General features: G+C 39.6%; 1 protein-coding gene across 2 annotated transcripts in view; it reads left to right on the top strand.

The window, feature by feature from the left end:
• Positions 1 to 21,867, top strand: part of LOC117517126 (glucocorticoid receptor-like) — a 243,476-nt gene that overhangs the window by 107,798 nt on the left and 113,811 nt on the right. For both annotated transcript variants that reach the window (XM_034178048.1, XM_034178047.1), the window contains exon 3: positions 14,623 to 14,792. In XM_034178048.1, coding sequence (XP_034033939.1) covers positions 14,623 to 14,792 — 170 coding nt within the window. The remainder of the gene's footprint in view (positions 1 to 14,622; positions 14,793 to 21,867) is intronic.

Below are 21,867 nucleotides of genomic sequence, written 5' to 3'. Positions count from 1 at the left end.
TTGTGTTTGTAATAAAGATATACAGTGCATCCAGAAAGTATTCACAGCACTTCACTCTTTCCACATTTTGGTATGTTAGAGCCTTATTCCAAAATGGATGAAATTCATTGTTTTTCTTCAAAATTCTATGCACAATGTCCCATAATGACAATGTGGAAAATGTTTGGGTTTTTTGGAGGATTTTTGCAAATTTATTAAAACTAGGAAATCACATGTACATAAGTATTTACAGCCTTTGCCATGAAGCTCAAAATTGAGCTCAGGTGCATCCTGTTTCCACTGATCATCCTTGAGATGTTTCTACAGCTTAATTGGAGTCCTCCTGGGGTAAAGTCAGTTGATTGGACGTGATTTGAGAAGGCACACACCTGTCTACATATAAGGTCCCACAGTTGACAGTGCATGTCAGAGCACAAACCAAGCATGAAGTCAATGGAATTGTCCGTAGACCTCAGTGACAGGATTGTCTCAAAGCACAAATCTGGGGAAAGTTAGAACATTTCTGCTACTTATAAGGTCCCAAAGAGCACAGTGGCCTCCATCATCCATAAATGGAAGAAGTTCAGAAGTTTACCATTTTTAGATTTTCAGCTATCTCACTGTTCTTCTTTGGTTTATACACATAATTTTCTCAACTTTAGTTTTCATTATGTGCAATAACTTGTAACAGCTACTCTTCTCAGATGGCCATCACATGTCATTGAAAAGCTGAGATTCCAGCCTTTGCCACTTTTTCAGTAACACTTTCCATATTTTGAAGCCCTCGCTGATGGTCTAAATACCAAGAATCATGTTTGGAAGAAACCAGGCACCATCCCTACAGTGAAGCATGGTGGTGGCAGCATCATGCTGTGCGGATGTTTTTCAGCGGCAGGAACTGGGAGACTAGTCAGGATTGACGGAACGATGAATGCAGCAAAGTACAGAGACATCCTGGATGAAGACCTGCTCCAGAGCGCTCTTGACCTCAGACTGGAGCAACGGTTCATCTTTCAGCAGGACAATGACCCAAAGCACACAGCCAAGATATCAAAGGAGTGGCTTCAGACCAACTCTGTGAATGTCCTTGAGTGCCCCAGCCAGAGCCCAGACCTGAATCTGATTGAACATCTCTGGAGAGATCTGAAAATGGCTGTGCACTGATGCTCCCCATCCAACCTGATGGAGCTTGAGAGGTGCTGCAAAGAGGAATGGGCAAAACTGCCCAAAGACAGGTGCACCAAGCTTGTGGCATCACATTCAAGAAGACTTGAGGCTGTAATTGCTGCCAAATGTGCATCAAAGTTTTGAGCAAAGGGTGTGACTACTTATGTACACATTATTTGTTTTTTATTTTTTAATAAATTTGCAAAAAAAAAAAAAAAAAAAAAAAAAAAAAATCCTTTCGCGTTGTCGTTATGGGTTGCAGGGTCGGACTGGGAACAAATTTCGGCCCTGGCATTTTTCTTCTGGACCAGCCCACTATTGGCCCGACTAATCCACCCCCAAACACGCACACCCACCCGTCCATACCTAACCCCCATTGAACAAATACTGTACACCTAAACACCATGAACACACACTTTCACTGTCATTTCACCTTGATCATAGTACAAAACGCGGACCCGGCGCCACGAGGGGGCGTCCGGATAACATTAAAGGCAATTACATATTTTGACGAAATTACAAGTTTAAATGACTATATATATATAAAACATCATGAGGTTTATGTCACAGAAATCCTACTTTACAATCACACTGCAGTCATTGTTAAATTATTTCCTTTTGCATTTATAATAAACACTTGTATTTATTTAGTGTTTGTTTTTCTGGTTGGAATAAGATATAAATAATCTACCAGACTTCAAAAATATATAAGTTTCCATGTTATTTTATTTGTCTAAAAATAAATGTCTGAGGTTCCTTATGTTAAACAAGAAATTATCTAATCTGAAATAACAGGTGGTTTTAATACAGATGAAAGGTTTCTAAAGAACCATTTATTGATTTATCTACCTATTTTAATTACAAGTGTTCTGAACTTTTTTAACAGTAATCAGAAATTTTGAGGTAACAACAACAACAAAAAACATTTCCAATGATTTTTCTTCAGAAAACTGCTCTATAAATGAGCAGTCCTGTGACACGTTAATGTTTTGTAGAGATCAGTGGTTTCTGCACCAATCAGATTGGTCCAATCCATTTTGTAGAGATCAGTGGTTTCTGCCACGAGTCTTCCATGTTTTGGCCCGACGCGTCGTTCCTATTGGACAATGCCAAGGTACATCACAGCTCAGAGTGTCGAAAGTTGGCGCACCTCATCTCGACAGAACACCGGCTCTGTGGTATGCAAGATATCACTTGACCGAGGATCTGTACGTTCAAATAATAATTTTTAAAAAATACTGTCATCACTCTTCACTCTTAGCCAGTCTCTTACAACGGTGCAGCATAAATACACGAGCTTTCACAGGGGGCGACCCTGCCCCCTGTGATAAACTCATCACCCCCTTAATATTTTTTTTTTTTTCTGGTGCCGGGTCTGACAAAACAGAAGCAAATGCACACAAGCAGAAAAAAGGTTTTGTGTCTCCAAAGTGTGTGTGTGTGTGTGTGTGTGTGAGAGTGAGAGAGGTAATGTGTAACCACTGCTAGGATTCACACAGCAGCAAATTAAGGAGCTGAAGTCCGTAGCTGTTGCATTTAAAGATTAACAAAAGTAAAGCACAGTTAATTAAGCTAAAAGAAACGATTCCAACCTTGTATCAGTAGAAGAGCGGAGGGAAGTCCAGGCGCCGAGGACTCAATCCATTCACAGGGGCAGGAGCGGCCGCCTGCTCTTCCTGCAATCTGATTGGCCACCCTGTATGCATCTCCATTGTCATTGGCTGTTGGTCGTGTCAATCATTGTGCTTGATGTAAGTCTCCGTTGTGTGATCAAACGGAAACAAAACTAAAACCTAGAATAAGACTGCGCCATGTATGAAACACTACAGAACTTTTATTTTGACACAGGAAGTGGCTCTGCAGCTGCGCCGATTAAATGCTGTAGCTTCACCGATCACGGACTTTCCTCGTGTTGACAGCAGCGTGCGCTTCGAGAACACTGTATATTTCCATAATCTCTATAAATATGGGAAGGCCGGCCCATGCACGTCTAAACGTGCAGTGGCCCACCGGGCAAATGCCCAAAATCACAGATTATCAGTCCGAGCCTGATGGGGTGTTGTGAGTAGAATTTTGAGGGGGAAAAAAAAAAAATCATTTACTCAGAGTTAGGCAGAGATTTTGAGCAATACAAACCTTGGGGACGGACGTCTGTAACGTTAATACGCCACCCTGTGGTCAGTCAAATTTTTAACCATTTTCATATTTGTTCTTATTGTTAATCTCTGCCCTATTATCAGTGTATAGCTCAGATAGCAAAAATGTCGATGAGTGGGTGAGTGAGTGGGTTAGTCCAGCCCAGCCAGCTTGTGCAGGCAATAACTCAAAAACCATAAATGCTGCCACATTGTAATTCATTAAAATAACACAAGACATAGTGAGGAAAACCTGATGAACTTTGATGCACCAGATTGATTAAAAGAGCAACTTTAATTTTTCTGTATAATATCCCATAGATGTGTCTGCCACCTGGTGGGTGGTTAGTGGATGCTAGATAGAAGAAGGAGGACATCGACCTTGTTCAGGCTGCCAGTAAAAATCCAGTTTATGTGCATATCCGATTTCAACCTGATTCAATGTTGCAGTTTTGAACAATCAAAAGTCGCATGAAATCATTTTTTTTTTTCTTAAACCTGTTTCAAGCCTAATTCATCATAGTTTGAAATGTGCATCAAATCATGTTTTTACAAATTTGTTTTTGTCTGACTGCTCAGATCGGATTCTGGATGTGTTACTTATCATGATGATATGCAAATGTGAGAAGATGGTTATGTTGTGTATTACTGATAACAGTTAACAGATGTTTAGAAGCACATATGTTGTGTGCAAATTGTATGTTTTCTTTCAAAGGAATTTATAAGGCCAGAACTTGAATTTAAGGGTGTAATTTGAGTAAAGCCCTTGATTTTATTGTAAAGGACAAGTGAATTGAAATCAAACTTATCGATGAAAATGATGATCATTTTTAAAGGAAAGGTAAATTTCCATGACTCAGAGTTGCCACACAAGGCCTGGTGACCCAGAGTTGAACTCACAGGACTGGGGATTTTCCAAGAAATGATCTCATCACACCTACTTCTGGAAAAAATGATGTCATTAATTGCTGCTTTTGTTGGTGTAAGATTTGGAAAGACCATCCCCTTGGGGCAGAGAAACTGACCCCTGGAATAAATGGATTAAATAAATAAATGGACTGCATTTACGAGGGCTGTCAATAAAGTAACGGTCCTTTTTATTTTTTTCAAAAACATATGAATGAAATTCATATAGTTTTTGAAAAAAATAAAAAGGACCGTAACTTTGACAGCCCTCATATATAGCGCTTTTCCATCCCCATCAGACGCTCAAAGCACTTTACAATAATGCCTCACATTCACCCCAGTGTGAGGGTGCTGCCATACAAGGTAATCGCTACACACTGGGAGCAACTCAGTGATTTTCCATTCAGGCTGGGATTTGAACCAAGGATCCTCTGGTCCAATGCTTTAACCACTAGCCCATCACCTCCCCTATGTATAAAGATAACTGTAACACCTTGTGTTTCGAAGCTGTTCTGGTGTTTTTTGAAGACTCTGAACTTGCTTTCTTATAAAAACTGATGCTTTGGGACTTGATTCTCTGTAACTTTTCTGCACACCTTTAAGAAGATGTTTTAATCGAACACAGCTAAAACACTTAGACTTTTGTCTGGTGATCAGCAACTTTATCCTACGTTTCCGCAAAACTGTGAGAGCAATCACAAGTCAAGCACTGCTTGACAGTTAGTGTTCACAACAGCTTTACTCTTGTTCACGTTTAGCTGTTTTTAGATGACATATAATGAGGCCAGAAACATGAGCACACCATACTCCTCATGCGTGGGGTTTACGGTATGAAGATGACCTCGTCTATAAATAACATGCTCCTGCCAGTCTGACCATCCAAGTTTTAGGTGATTAGAAGTCTGGTTTGGTCAGTCATAAAAAAAGAAGCCTAATGTACTTTACTATAATTATGAAGGAAAATTCAGTGTGCTTTAATCAGTAGCTGTTTAAGAACCAGTCTGTTTATCTTGCATTTCATAAGACATGAAAGTTTACAGTGTTAAGGTCACAAGGTAATAGATATGTCTTTAATCCTTTAAAGTTTCCAGTTTATCTTCAACAATTATTGAAATAAAACTGAAGAGAAATTATCCCTTAATGTGGCAGCAGGTAGGTGGGGAAGACGGGTTGGTGTTCCTTACTTTATATTACTTTGCAAATGTTAGAGAAGGCAATAGTTAGTTTTCACTCGCTAATGTTGGTTGGTGAGGTCGACTACAACTTCAGGCAAAAATTACAAACTAGCTAATGTTAACATTCATCTGTAGATGTTTGACACAATCTAATTCCCAAACCTCTAAACGTAAGAGTATGAAACAAGCTAGATTGTTACTGACATTAAGGTACTACAGTATGCTTTTGTCTTCCACACCTCACTGGACAATAGTGTCCAATGATGGTTGTGAGACAGGCAGGTGAGAGATTCAACTAAGTTAAGAAACAGTACGGTCGACTTTAGTGGTGTCTAAAGTCGTAAGACGCCACAAGATTGTTACAGGCAAGATTTCTTCTGGGACCTTCTGTGCTGACATTCCCTAGTATAAGGGCACCACTTGCCTGTTCTCCACTCAATGTGGAATTACGCCAGGAAGAGCATCCGGCATTAAACTTGTCAAATCAACATATCCATAGTGTGTTGACCGCAAGTGACAAAAGGGAGAAGCTGAAGAGGCTTACTTACCTCAGAGTACATACAGCATAAATCTTTAAGTTGAGTACATCAGTGATTAGCAGAGGTGGGACTAAGTCACTGTCAATTCATTCTCTAGTCATGTATCGGCAAGTCTCAAGTCAGCTTGCAAACAATTGGTCGTCATTATGACTTGACAATGACATCGTCCCACCTCTGGGGACTAGTACATCAATGAAGGTAGTTGTAGGAGATTCGAGTTTACTCTGCAGCAACTGGACTTCTTGTTGAGGATACCACACTGCCTTACTTTTTAAAAACTGAAAAAGTCACTTAGATGACTGGCAAAATACCTTGAAGACCAACAAGTGTATTTGCCATTGGGTGAACATCTATAATACTTGATTAGTATGCCATTACTATCAATGTGAAACTGGGTTGTGGGTTTTTGTGGTTGAACCCCTGTTGTAGAGAAAAAGGACAAGCACTCCAAATTGAGCTGAAATAGTTTCAGATTCACTGCAAAAACCGATATCTAAGAAAGCAAAAAAAAACTTGGTTAAAGAAAATTTGACTTAATTTTTGTCTAAATAGAAAAATAATCTTGTCAAGCATTTTTTTACAAAAGATAAAAATGTCTTATTTTGGGAAAATGTATCTCAATGTTTTCTTAATACATTTTTCCAGCTAATATCCAGCTGTATTTAACCAGTAACAAGGAAAGGCAATGGATTTCAAATCATCCAAAGAATTCGGTCTAGTTTTAAGGAACATTTTGATTATTCGGTGCCTAAACATTTTGCTAATTTTGAGAATTCTAAACAGGTAAATTTTTCTTACCCCATTGGCGGAATTTTTTTTGTTTAATACAAGACAGTTTGGCTAGATTTCAGATTATTTCTCTTCTTTTGAGACGGACAGTTTTTTCAGTGTTGAGACATTCTTTTCCATTTTAGTCATGCAACTTTTTTGTTGAGAAATTTCAGAATAGCATCAACGCTATGAATTTTTGAAATACAGTCTTGTATTTTCACAGCTTGTATGTCAGATTTTCTTTTCTCTTTTAACATTGCATTGTGCATGTGTAATTTACAGGTACAGCTGGAAATTAAGTTACACATTTGTCGTACCTGGTTGTGCTAGGTAAGCAGGGTGTCAGAAGTTTTAAGAATAATGTCTTTTCACATTTTTTACTGTCTTTCATATTCTGCTCTCCTTTCTTCTTCTCTTCATACCAGCATGTAAAAAGTTTGAAAATTTGTTTTCAAAATACACAAATTTTGGCTTTACATGTCAATCATACCATTGGCAGCTGAGCGTTTTTCATATTTGTTAGTGTAAAGCTGCAAGCACTGTTGTTTCCTCCTGAAATAAGCCACAAGTCTTTATAGTTATACCACTTCTACTTCCCTTTTAGAAGTTGGATTTACATCAGTAGGTGTGTCCATGAGACACTGACCTCTAATGCTAGTTCAAAGAGTACACCAGAGATTTAGTCTTGAATGATTGACACTAACTAGTTTCATTGTCTTTCTATTTACATCTGTGTCATAAACATGGTGTTTGTCAGCTTTGAGTGGGTGGTTACATAGAAACAACAGTCTGACCCAGCCCAAACAAAGACCAAAGATAGCCGCAGGCTTGAACTTAAAGTCATTACGTGGGACTTTGAAGGTAACAGAAAAGCTTTGAGCTTTGTTTTGACATCACACAAGTTGTATTTTAACAAAGGCTTCATAGTAAGCCTATGTAATGACTTTAAGTTCAAGCTTGCGGCTATCTTTGGTCTTTGTTTGGGCTGGGTCAGACTGTTGTATCTACGTAACCACACATATACATATATATACACACATACACATATATACACACACATATATATACATATACACACACACACGCACATATACAAGGTCTGTTAGAAAAGTATCCGACCTTTTTATTTTTTTCAAAAACCTGATGGATTTGAATCACGTGTGCTTGCATGAGCAAACCTTGAACCTTCGTGCACATGCGTGATTTTTTTCACGCCTGTCGGTTGCGTCATTTGCTTGTAAGCAGTCTTTGTGTGAGGATGGGTGGAGTCTCTCGTCGTTTCTTTGCAAGGAAATGGCGGAACGACTGGAGCAGCACGACTGCATCAAATTTTGCCACAAACTGGGTGACAGCCAGGTGGAAACCATTCGGATTATTCAGACGGCTTTCAGTTTTTCCTAACAGACCTCATATATATATATATATATATATATATATATATATATATATATATATACACATACAGACACACAGACAGACAGACAGAGATAGATAGATAGATATACATACACAGTATTTAACCTGGTTAAATAAAAAATAAAGATGGTTATAGCGATGGAGAAGTTGTCACTAGACTTTATACAGATTGAATCTCTGATGGACAGTTACAGATTGAAAAGTTAGTTTTAAAAGTTAGTCAGTTTCTGATTACTAACATAAATGCAATTTGACTCAAGTTGAATTTAAGTGTTTTGTGCCTGCGGTGTTGTGATATATTACAGAAACATGGGCCTGATTGTCTTTATCTTCAGTAAAGATGTGATTTACTGAAGGTTTCCTTTTCACTTTTGTGTGTTGACTGGTTGGTTTGTTTCTTGGATTCTTTACTGGACTGACTGATAATGCTGTTGTTAGTAACAGTAATCCAGGAATATGCATCAACACCAGTGGCCTACATAGTACTTGACTGAGGTAAATGAAAAGTGAGTTGAGCGGGTGGTTGCAGAAATTATGGATTTATTTTATTAGTTTCATGTATTCATTTAGTTTTTAGGTAAATCAATCAATCAATTTTTTTATATAGCGCCAAATCACAACAAACAGTTGCCCCAAGGCGCTTTATATTGTAAGGCAAGGCCATACAATAATTATGTAAAACCCCAACGGTCAAAACGACCCCCTGTGAGCAAGCACTTGGCTACAGTGGGAAGGAAAAACTCCCTTTTAACAGGAAGAAACCTCCAGCAGAACCAGGCAGGGAGGGGCAGTCTTCTGCTGGGACTGGTTGGGGCTGAGGGAGAGAACCAGGAAAAAGACATGCTGTGGAGGGGAGCAGAGATCGATCACTAATGATTAAATGCAGAGTGGTGCATACAGAGCAAAAAGAGAAAGAAACAGTGCATCATGGGAACCCCCCAGCAGTCTACGTCTATAGCAGCATAACTAAGGGATGGTTCAGGGTCACCTGATCCAGCCCTAACTATAAGCTTTAGCAAAAAGGAAAGTTTTAAGCCTAATCTTAAAAGTAGAGAGGGTGTCTGTCTCCCTGATCTGAATTGGGAGCTGGTTCCACAGGAGAGGAGCCTGAAAGCTGAAGGCTCTGCCTCCCATTCTACTGTTACAAACCCTAGGAACTACAAGTAAGCCTGCAGTCTGAGAGCGAAGCGCTCTATTGGGGTGATATGGTACCACGAGGTCCCTAAGATAAGATGGGACCTGATTATTCAAAACCTTATAAGTAAGAAGAAGAATTTTAAATTCTATTCTAGAATTAACAGGAAGCCAATGAAGAGAGGCCAATATGGGTGAGATATGCTCTCTCCTTCTAGTCCCCGTCAGTACTCTAGCTGCAGCATTTTGAATTAACTGAAGGCTTTTTAGGGAACTTTTAGGACAACCTGATAATAATGAATTACAATAGTCCAGCCTAGAGGAAATAAATGCATGAATTAGTTTTTCAGCATCACTCTGAGACAAGACCTTTCTGATTTTAGAGATATTGCGTAAATGCAAAAAAGCAGTCCTACATATTTGTTTAATATGCGCTTTGAATGACATATCCTGATCAAAAATGACTCCAAGATTTCTCACAGTATTACTAGAGGTCAGGGTAATGCCATCCACAGTAAGGATCTGGTTAGACACCATGTTTCTAAGATTTGTGGGGCCAAGTACAATAACTTCAGTTTTATCTGGGTTTAAAAGCAGGAAATTAGAGGTCATCCATGTCTTTATGTCTGTAAGACAATCCTGCAGTTTAGCTAATTGGTGTGTGTCCTCTGGCTTCATGGATAGATAAAGCTGGGTATCATCTGCGTAACAATGAGAATTTAAGCAATACCGTCTAATAATACTGCCTAAGGGAAGCATGTATAAAGTGAATAAAATTGGTCCTAGCACAGAACCTTATGGAACTCCATAATTAACTTTAGTCTGTGAAGAAGATTCCCCATTTACATGAACAAATTGTAATCGATTAGACAAATATGATTCAAACCACCGCAGCGCAGTGCCTTTAATACCTATGGCATGCTCTAATCTCTGTAATAAAATTTTATGGTCAACAGTATCAAAAGCAGCACTGAGGTCTAACAGAACAAGCACAGAGATGAGTCCACTGTCCGAGGCCATAAGAAGATCATTTGTAACCTTCACTAATGCTGTTTCTGTACTATGATGAATTCTAAAACCTGACTGAAACTCTTCAAATAGACCATTCCTCTGCAGATGATCACTTAGCTGTTTTACAACTACCCTTTCAAGAATTTTTGAGAGAAAAGGAAGGTTGGAGATTGGCCTATAATTAGCTAAGATAGCTGGGTCAAGTGATGGCTTTTTAAGTAATGGTTTAATTACTGCCACCTTAAAAGCCTGTGGTACATAGCCAACTAACAAAGATAGATTGATCATATTTAAGATCGAAGCATTAAATAATGGTAGGGCTTCCTTGAGCAGCCTGGTAGGAATGGGGTCTAATAAACATGTTGATGGTTTGGATGAAGTAACTAATGAAAATAACTCAGACAGAACAATCGGAGAGAAAGAGTCTAACCAAATACCGGCATCACTGAAAGCAGCCAAAGATAACGATACGTCTTTGGGATGGTTATGAGTAATTTTTTCTCTAATAGTCAAAATTTTGTTAGCAAAGAAAGTCATGAAGTCATTACTAGTTAAAGTTAATGGAATACTCAGCTCAATAGAGCTCTGACTCTTTGTCAGCCTGGCTACAGTGCTGAAAAGAAACCTGGGGTTGTTCTTATTTTCTTCAATTAGTGATGAGTAGAAAGATGTCCTAGCTTTACGGAGGGCTTTTTTACAGAGCAACAGACTCTTTTTCCAGGCTAAGTGAAGATCTTCTAAATTAGTGAGACGCCATTTGCTCTCCAACTTACGGGTTATCTGCTTTAAGCTACGAGTTTGTGAGTTATACCACGGAGTCAGGCACTTCTGATTTAAAGCTCTCTTTTTTAGAGGAACTACAGCATCCAAAGTTGTCTTCAATGAGGATGTAAAACTACTGACGAGATACTCTATCTCACTTACAGAGTTTAGGTAGCTACTCTGCACTGTGTTGGTATATGGCATTAGAGAACATAAAGAAGGAATCATATCCTTAAACCTAGTTACAGCGCTTTCTGAAAGACTTCTAGTGTAATGAAACTTATTCCCCACTGCTGGGTAGTCCAGAGTAAATGTAAATGTTATTAAGAAATGATGAGACAGAAGGGAGTTTTCAGGGAATACTGTTAAGTCTTCTATTTCCATACCATAAGTCAGAACAAGATCTAAGATATGATTAAAGTGGTGGGTGGACTCATTTACTTTTTGAGCAAAGCCAATAGAGTCTAATAATAGATTAAATGCAGTGTTGAGGCTGTCATTCTCAGCATCTGTGTGGATGTTAAAATCGCCCACTATAATTATCTTATCTGAGCTAAGCACTAAGTCAGACAAAAGGTCTGAAAATTCACAGAGAAACTCACAGTAACGTCCAGGTGGACGATAGATAATAACAAATAAAACTGGTTTTTGGGACTTCCAATTTGGATGGACAAGACTAAGAGTCAAGCTTTCAAATGAATTAAAGCTCTGTCTGGGTTTTTGATTAATTAATAAGCTGGAATGGAAGATTGCTGCTAATCCTCCGCCCCGGCCCGTGCTACGAGCATTCTGACATTTAGTGTGACTCGGGGGTGTTGACTCATTTAAACTAACATATTCATCCTGCTGTAACCAGGTTTCTGTAAGGCAGAATAAATCAATATGTTAATCAATTATTATATCATTTACCAACAGGGACTTAGAAGAGAGAGACCTAATGTTTAATAGACCACATTTAACTGTTTTAGTCTGTGGTGCAGTTGAAGGTGCTATATTATTTTTTCTTTTTGTATTTTTATGCTTAAATAGATTTTTGCTGGTTATTGGTAGTCTGGGAGCAGGCACCGTCTCTACGGGGATGGGGTAATGAGGGGATGGCAGGGGGAGAGAAGCTGCAGAGAGGTGTGTAAGACTACAACTCTGCTTCCTGGTCCCAACCCTGGATAGTCACGGTTTGGAGGATTTAAGAAAATTGGCCAGATGATTTCTAGAAATGAGAGCTGCTCCATCCAAAGTGGGATGGATGCCGTCTCTCCTAACAAGACCAGGTTTTCCCCAGAAGCTTTGCCAATTATCCATGAAGCCCACCTCATTTTTTGGACACCACTCAGACAGACAGCAATTCAAGGAGAACATGCGGCTAAACATGTCACTCCCGGTCTGATTGGGGAGGGGCCCAGAGAAAACTACAGAGTCCGACATTGTTTTTGCAAAGTTACACACCGATTTAATGTTAATTTTAGTGACCTCCGATTGGCGTAACCGGGTGTCATTACTGCCGACGTGAATTACAATCTTACCAAATTTACGCTTAGCCTTAGCCAGCAGTTTCAAATTTCCTTCAGTGTCGCCTGCTCTGGCCCCCGGAAGACAATTGACTATGGTTGCTGGTGTCGCTAACTTCACATTTCGCAAAACAGAGTCGCCAGTAACCAGAGTTTGATCCTCGGCGGGTGTGTCGTCGAGTGGGGAAAAACGGTTAGAGATGTGAACGGGTTGGCGGTGTACACGGGGCTTCTGTTTAGGGCTACGCTTCCTCCTCACAGTCACCCAGTCAGCCTGCTTTCCCGGCTGCTCGGGATCTGCCAGGGGGTAACTAACGGCGGCTAAGCTACCTTGGTCCACACCGACTACAGGGGCCTGGCTAGCTGTAGAATTTTCCACGGTGCGGAGCCGAGTCTCCAATTCGCCCAGCCTGGCCTCCAAAGCTACGAATAAGCTACACTTATTACAAGTACCGTTACTGCTAAAGGAGGCCGAGGAATAACTAAACATTTCACACCCAGAGCAGAAAAGTAAATGATTAATGTATTCTGGTTTTATTGCTTACAAATTTGTGTTTGATATTTTATTGTTTTTTTTATTATTATTTTAGTTTGTGATGCATATTTTAGCGCCCCTTCACACATGGCACAATTAAGGCAGAATGGCGCACAAAGCAAGTCGCATGCCATTCGTGAAAAATTGGAGCTTCCTCTAACACCTCGTACACCTGTCTCCACAACCATTCATGTACACCAGCAGCTGAAAGACAGACAGTGCCCTGCGAGTGCCCATTAGATCCCTCTCTCGGCAGGTGTTGGCCAAATTCCAGGTGCCACACAGGAACATCCCCATTCATGGAGCACTTAGGAAATGTGGTGCCATTCGTGCAGCCAGCACGAAAATAGTGAACACGCAACCGCTTTCGAGCTGACTGTGAAATATGTTTAAGTGCAACACGCATGTGGCGTGCCAGAGTGTCAGCTCTCCTCTCAACACATGTGGTGTGCGTGTCTTTTGCGCTCCCCCCAACCCACAACACGTGGCATGCGTGTGTATCGTGCCCTGGGGGGGAGCACACTTGCATTAAATGCTGATATGTATGTACAGACATGATCACATGGGGACCAGCCAGCCACGTCTGAGTGCACACAGCACAGCAAGGCACCTTTCAGCTTATGATAATGTGAGAACCTTATTGTGTGCCCATGAGTTAACAATGTGAGACCTTTTTTGCGAACCAGTTAATGTGAGATCCTTATTGTGTACCCACAAGTTAATAATGTGACATCATTATTGTGTTCCCATGACTCCAGAAGTTATCAATGTGAGATCTTTTTGCGAACCATGAGTTAATAATGTGAGATCCTTATTGTGCGCTTATAAGTTAAGAATGTAACATCATTATGTTCCCATGAGTTAACAATGTGAGACCTTTTTTGTGAACCATGAGTTAATAATGTGAGATCATTGTGTTCCCATGACTCCACAAGTTAACAATGTGAGACCTTTTTGTGAACCATGAGTTAATAATGTGAGATCCTTATTGTGCGCCCACAAGTTAAGAATGTAACATCATTATATCCCATTGAGTTAACAATGTGAGACCTTTTTTGCGAGCCATGAGTTAATAATGTGAGATCTTTATTGTGTGCCCACGAGTTAATGTGTCATCATTATTGTGTGCCCATGACTCCATGAGTTAACAATGTGACACCTTTTTTGCAAGCCATGAGTTAATAATGTGACATCATTACTTTGTGCTCACAAGTTAACAATGTGAGACCTCTTTTGTAAGCCCACGAGTTAAAGTGAGGTCATTGTTGCATGCCCATGAACTGTTAATATGAGATCCTTAATTCATTTATTTATGTATTATAAGTGTTCTGTCCTGGGCTCTGTATCTAAGACCTTACATCTAAAAAAAAATAGCTTTTCCATAAATGTCATGAAATTTAAAAATTGTTTTCTAATGAGTAATATATAATATAGTAGGATAAGGATTATGCTTATCTTCTTCAGAGTTGTTATACATCATGTGCAGTGACCATCCTAATGTTCCTACCGTCACATTTTGATCACTCTTCTTGACAGACACTGTACATTTATATGTTTTTCCTCTTGTCTCTCCTCTTTAAATTGAAGCATGTCACCCAGACCTGGAGAGACGAGCAGCTCCGTTGGGCCGGTCCAAACCAAGTCCAGTGGGCAGACACATAAGATCTGTTTAGTGTGCTCAGATGAGGCCTCAGGATGCCACTATGGGGTTGTGACCTGCGGCAGCTGTAAGGTGTTTTTCAAAAGGGCTGTTGAAGGTTAGTGTCACACAGGGACTCATTTTTTTAATCCACATTTCATACAAAATCCAGTCAGAATATACTGGGGCTTCAGTATATAGAGCAGGGTGATTGCATGACAGTTGTGACTGTGTGAAAGCAAAGAGCCTTATTTTTCCTGCAATAGGCTATTGAAGCCACATTTACTCCAGGATATAATCACATTTGCATGTTTATTCCTGTGTATTCCATGTTAGGTGACTGTGACATTGTGTATGTTTATCTCCGAGCGCATCCATGAACTGTGTACATTTTGTGCTTAAGATTCTCATTCATGTGAATCAATTTTTATCCTGGACAGGCCAACGGTGTATTGTGCAGGGTTGACACACAGAGACACATTCCCACCTACTATCAGTTTAAAGTCTATAATTCACCTAACCTGTATGTCTTTGGAAGTTCCCGGAAAGAACCCACACAATCACAGGAAGAACATGCAAACTCCATACTTAAAGGACCAGGTCAGAGGTGAACCTGGGACTTGTGAAGCAACAATGGTGTAATATAACAGCAGTGTGTTGCCCGTGAGGATCCACAGGTTCTAGATTGGTTAATGTTTATAAAATAGGTAGGTGACTTTTTCAAGGGTGGTAAATTATACAAATTTTCTATAATGTTCTTAACTGAAAGTGCAGGAAATTGTGTTTTTGCGTTTTTTTTTTTTTTGTTTTTTTTTTATAGTGTTCTGCTACCTACCTGAGAACACTGAAAAGTCTGGTATTTTTCTGTCTTTCCTCCCAAACAGCTATCATTAGTGAAAAGCACATTTCAATCAAAACATTAAATATTGTTTCACACAAGCTGTTTTTATTGTTGTAATATTGAATGATGACAAAAAATGTGCACACAGTGTTTTACAGGATTGCAACTGATAACGGAAATGTTCTCCATTAAATATTGTCACATCTGGGACTTGTTTAAGGAACCTTGTCCACCTTTCTTTAGGCACATTACGTACATTTGTCGTAGTGTTATCCATAGATTCAGTCAGATTCCGTTTTTTTTTTTCATGGAGGATGCATGCCAGCATTAATAGACGCTGCTCCGCATTTTACATGAGCGACTTGGGGAGTACTCAGTGCGCATGTGCCAAGCAATGTAACAGTGGTATGTTGAACTCTTTGGATGCCATAATACACACCATGTTTGAAGATTACATGGTATTGCACATCATCCCCAAAACACCATACTATCAGTGAAATTTGGAGGTGGCAACATCATGGTTTGGGGCTGTTATTCAGCATAACACCACTGGCAAACACCATACAGTAGTGTTCAGAATAATAGTAGTGCTATGTGACTAAAAAGATTAATCCAGGTTTTGAGTATATTTCTTATTGTTACATGGGAAACAAGGTACCAGTAGATTCTCACCAATCCAACAAGACCAAGCATTCATGATATGCACACTCTTAAGGCTATGAAATTGGGGTATTAGTAAAAAAAAAAGTAGAAAAGGGGGTGTTCACAATAATAGTAGTGTGGCATTCAGTCAGTGAGTTCGTCAATTTTGTGGAACAAACAGGTGTGAATCAGGTGTCCCCAATTTAAGGATGAAGCCAGCACCTGTTGAACATGCTTTCCTCTTTGAAAGCCTGAGGAAAATGGGACGTTCAAGACATTGTTCAGAAGAACAGCGTAGTTTGATTAAAATGTTGATTGGAGAGGGGAAAACTTATATGCAGGTGCAAAAAATTATAGGCTGTTCATCTACAATGATCTCCAATGCTTTAAAATGGACAAAAAAAACCACAGACGCGTGGAAGAAAACAGAAAACAACCATCAAAATGGATAGAAGATTAACCAGAATGTCAAAGGCTCACCCATTGATCAGCTCCAGGATGATCAAAGACAGTCTGGAGTTACCTGTAAGTGCTGTGACAGTTAGAAGAAGCCTGTGTGAAGCTAATTTATTTGCAAGAATCCGCCGCAAAGTCCCTCTGTTAAATAAAAGACATGTGCAGAAGAGGTTACAATTTGCCAAAGAACACATCAACTGGCCTAAAGAGAAATGGAGGAATATTTTGTGGACTGATGAGAGTAAAATTGTTCTTTTTGGGTCCAAGGGCCGCAGACAGTTTGAGAGACGACCCCCCCAAACTCGGAATTCAAGCCACAGGTCACAGTGAAGAATGGTGGTGCAAGCATCATGATATGGGCATGTTTCTCCTACTATGGTGTTGGGCCTATATATATCACATACCAGGTATCATGGATCAGTTTGGATATGTCAAAATACTTGAAGAGGTCATGTTGCCTTATGCTGAAGAGGACATGCCCTTGAAATGGGTGTTTCAACAAGACAATGACCCCAATACTAGTAAACCTTTTCCTCAGGCTTTCAAAGAGAAAAGCATGTTCAACAGGTGCTGGCTTCATCCTTAAATAGGGGACACCTGATTCACACCTGTTTGTTCCACAAAATTGACGAACTCTCTGACTGAATGCCACACTACTATTATTGTGAACACCCCCTTTTCTACTTTTTTTTTTACTAATAGCCTTAAGAGTGTGCATATCATGAATGTTTGGTCTTGTTGGATTTGTGAGAATCTACTGAAACTACTGGTACCTTGTTTCCCATGTAACAATAAGAAATATACTCAAAACCTGGATTAATCTTTTTAGTCAGATAGCACTACTATTATTCTGAACACTACTGTATAATTGAAGAATGGATGAATGGAAATATGTACAGAGACATTCTTGATAAAAATCTCCTGCCATTTACCAGGATTATGAAGATGACATGAGGGTGGACATTTCAGCAAGACAATGATCCCAAACACACAGCCAAGAAAACTCTCAGTTGGTTTCAGAGAATGAAAATAAAGCTGCTAGAATGGCCCCAGCCAATCAGCTGACTTAAATCCAACAGAAAATCTATAGAAAAACTAAAGATCAGAGAACCTTCACGATTTGAAAATTGTCTGTGTGTAAGAGTGGGCCAAAGTCATACCTGAGCAATGCATGTGACTAGTCATGACCAACAAAGACTTTTTGCACGACAAATTACCGTAAGTACATTTCAGTAAGCGTGTTCAGTCTTTTCCCTGTGACCTTCCATTTTATTACACATAACGTAATTTCTATACTTATTTGTTTTGATTTCTTTGCATGTGTGGATTACTTGAGTTGTTACTGAGATCTGGTGAAAATTTCATGTCAGTAGTACCTTTTAGAAATACATATAGAAATACTGAATAAAATGGTGACATGATCAATACTTACTTTGCCCTCTGTATGTTATAGGTATATTTTGGGCATAACAAAAAATAACCCAATCACTATGTAATCTATCAGTTCCCTTTTAAAAACAAGTGTGCCAGCATCTGGCACATTTAGATAGTTAACTTAGAAGTGAGAGTTTGGTCAGCAATTTTGCATGTAGTGTCAAAAGCAAACATGCGGATCATTTATGGGAACACCATTCCACCAAAGCTCCCTGAGGTGAAGCATTTGAGCACAATTGCGGCACAATTTCCACTTCCAACCACCTAATCTCCATATTCCACAATGCACAGACACCCTGCTGCACCTTGACACTGTGACCAGTCTTGTCTTGTTGCTGTCTGCCAGTCAATCCAAGGAGGGTGGAAAACAGCATAAAAATAAAATATGGTAAAAACCAAAGTTTTGTATTTTAATCATTCATGCATCTGCTTATGTACAAAATAATTTTGAAGTGGGTGAACAGATTTTCATCAAACTTTATAGAAATATTGTGTGAGTGAGTGTCTCCAGATCAAGGTCATGGTCATCAAAGAGATACAAAACTTATACCTTATATTATTTGCTTAGTGTATTCATCAGTTTGCTTCAGTTTCATGACAGTATTGCACATCGGTTTGTGCAAGCAGTTTGTATTGTGTGTTGTGAACCAGCATACTATGTATGTGAGGCATTTTGTTGGATGCTCTGTGGTGCAAGTTGCTTTCTGCTGGCTTTTCATAGCAATGCACCAAACTTAATTTTATAACCAATGCACACAGGTGCAAAATGACTTAATTTAAGTGGAAACCTAAAGGCATGAAATATTTGGGGGTTACATTATGACAAGATTTCGAGGAATTGCCCTTACTAAATTTCAACCCAGTGTTGTCAAAAATTAAAACAAATTTTGAAAAGTGGGAAACACTGAAACTGACGTGGGGCAAGATTAATATTATTAAAATGATTACAGCTCCTCAGTTTAATTGGTTATGATGTTACCCATTACAATCCCATTGGATATTTTTAAAAGGTATGAAAAATTGATTAAACAGTTCTTGTGGGGGGGTAAAAGAGCAAGAATAAAACTAGATAAATTATATGCTCCTAGAAAGAAAGGCGGGCTGGGACTTCCAGATTCAAAACTTTACTGCTTGTCATTTGAAATGGCTAAATTAGTTAAATATTGGGAGGGGGTTGAGAATAAACAAGATTGGCTAAACATTGAAATGGATATCTGTTCACCATTCGATCCAAAACACAAATTGTCTCAAAAGATTGATACAATTATTCACTCTTGTGAGATTTGGTCAAAGGCTCATAAAATGTTAAAGCTTTCACATCATATTCAGAGGTATGCGTCTCTCTGGAACAACCCTGCTATATGTATTGGTAAAACACCTGTGTTTTGGAGGCAGTGGCATTCACGTGATATATGCATTATTGAAGATTTGTATAAAGATGCACAATTTAGGTCCTATGAGGATTTAACTCGTACATTTAAATTGGAAGGCAGAGCAAACATCTGGAAATATTTACAGATGACACTGTGTGACCTGTTGAGAATGATATTTTAGGTTATATTAAAATGGCGCATGATTGCCACACTGCCTCTCAGTTTTATGAATTGTTTAATTATAGTTTAAGTGGTGAATCATCAAATATTAAACTTGTTTGGCAGCAGGATTTAAAAATAGAGTACACAAATGAAAAATGGTTAGATATCTTATCAGGTAGTGGTAAATATGTGAAGGAGGCCAGAAGTAAATTTATACAATACAAGGTGTTGCATAGATATTATCATACTCCTACCAGACTGCACAGAATAAAACTAATGTTGGACATGTAAAGATGACGTAGGGACATACTTACACTGCCTTTGGGAATGCTCGTTGGTTTCACCCTTTTGGACTAAAGTCTTGAAAGTTCTAAATGACTGGTCTGGATCAGAAGTCCCTTACACCCCAGAATTGTGTTTATTAGGAGACAGATCTCAAATACCGAATGTTTCCAAAGGAGTCCTTTCAGCTGTTATGGTTGGGCTTGTGACAGCATCTAGAATTATCTTAAGACAATGGAAGACCACTGTGCACCCTGAGATAAGGGACTGGATTAAATCAATGGTGGACACAGCCTCTTATGAGGCCATGTTCAACAACGAAAGGGGACAGAGTCATTGAATGGAACAGCTTTTGGGACACTCTTAAAAGTGGTATATAAAGCCTTTGAGATAATTGCTCTTGAAGGGTTTTGTTTTTTTTTCTTCTCCAGTTCATTGCAGATATTTGCTTTTGTAACTGCCTTACTGTAACCTGTATCGTGTGGTTACCCTGAATGGGAAGGGAGGGGGAGGGGGGTGCACCAGCCTTTGTTTCTACTTATGTTTGTTTCTGTTTAGTCATATTTGTTTTGGTAAATGTTTAAGTCAATAAAAACTTAAATTACAAAAAAAAGGACTTAATTCAGTTCAGTTTTATGCATTTATACAGCACCAAATCAGAACCTAAGTCTCCCCATGGTGCTACATACGAGGTCTGTGAGAAAAGTATCCCACCTTTTTATTTTATGCAAAAAATATATGGATTTGATTCATATGTTTTTACGTCAGCCAAGCTTGAACCTTCGTGCGCATGCGTGAGTCTTTTCACGCCTGTCGGTTGCGTCATTCGCCTGTGGGCAGGCTTTGAGTGAGCACTGGTCCACCCCTCTCGTCATTTTTTCGTTGCGAGGAAATGGCGGAATGATTTGGGCTTTGTTCCATCAGAATTTTTTCAGAAACTGTTAGAGACAGGCAGCTGGAAACCATTCGGAAAATTCACATGGCTTTCGGTGAAAATTTTATGGGCTTCACAGAGATTACGGAGTGTTACTACCACTTTAAGGACGGCCCACAATGGCGCACGGTGTGCCATGCTCCGAGCCACGATGGACAGGCAGAAACCACCATTTCATTTCTAAACGGATGGCTGTGTCGATCCGGGACCGTCGTCTCACAGACCTCGTACATTCATTCATTCATCTTCTACCACATAGTCCATTTAAGGGTTGCGGGCGGCTGGAGCCTATCCCAGCAGCCATAGGGCGTGAGGCGGGGTACACCCAGGACAGGACGCCAGTCTGTCACAGGGCCACAAACAGACAAACACATACACACCCACACACCTACGGACAATTTAAAGATTCCAATCCACCTAACCCGCATGTCTTTAATGTGGGAGGAAACAGGAGCACCCGGAGGAAACCCACGCAAACACGGGGAGAACATGCAAACTCCACACAAAGGCCACGGGAATTGAACCCACGGCCTTCTCGCTGTGAGGCAACAGTGCTAACCACTAATCCACCGTGCTACATACAAACTAGGTTTAAACCTTACCCACCCCATGAGCAAGTACATTGGCAATCCCTCATGGGATAGCATAGTGCCTATTTGCATAGTGTGGCTGTAGTAGATCATCTATGCATTGATCGACTACTGCGTATTGAGACACCCTTCAGATTGTGATGTACTTCTTTTTGCCAACATTAGTATGAGAACATGTTGTCCAAGTGGTTTGTGCACTAGCTTCCAAAGTAGATGGGTCCCAGTTCAAGACCACCCCTACCCATCCTCCATGTAATGTAGAGTTATGTCAGGTAAGGCATCCAGCATAAAACTTGTGCCAAATCAACATGTTGATTCATCTCTGATATGCTGTTGTAACCCCAAGTGAAAAAAGGAGAAGCTGAAAGAACTTACCACAATAAGCTAGTATGAGTATTCAGATGTAGCCAGCGTTTGTATTGATACCAAATCAGTCATCAAGTAAGACATTCCAGAGTTCTCACCCCAACCTTCACACA

The sequence above is a fragment of the Thalassophryne amazonica genome, chromosome 9 (assembly GCF_902500255.1).
Source record: "Thalassophryne amazonica chromosome 9, fThaAma1.1, whole genome shotgun sequence".
NCBI lineage: Eukaryota > Metazoa > Chordata > Actinopteri > Batrachoidiformes > Batrachoididae > Thalassophryne > Thalassophryne amazonica.
This window is presented reverse-complemented; position numbering and strand designations above follow the sequence as displayed.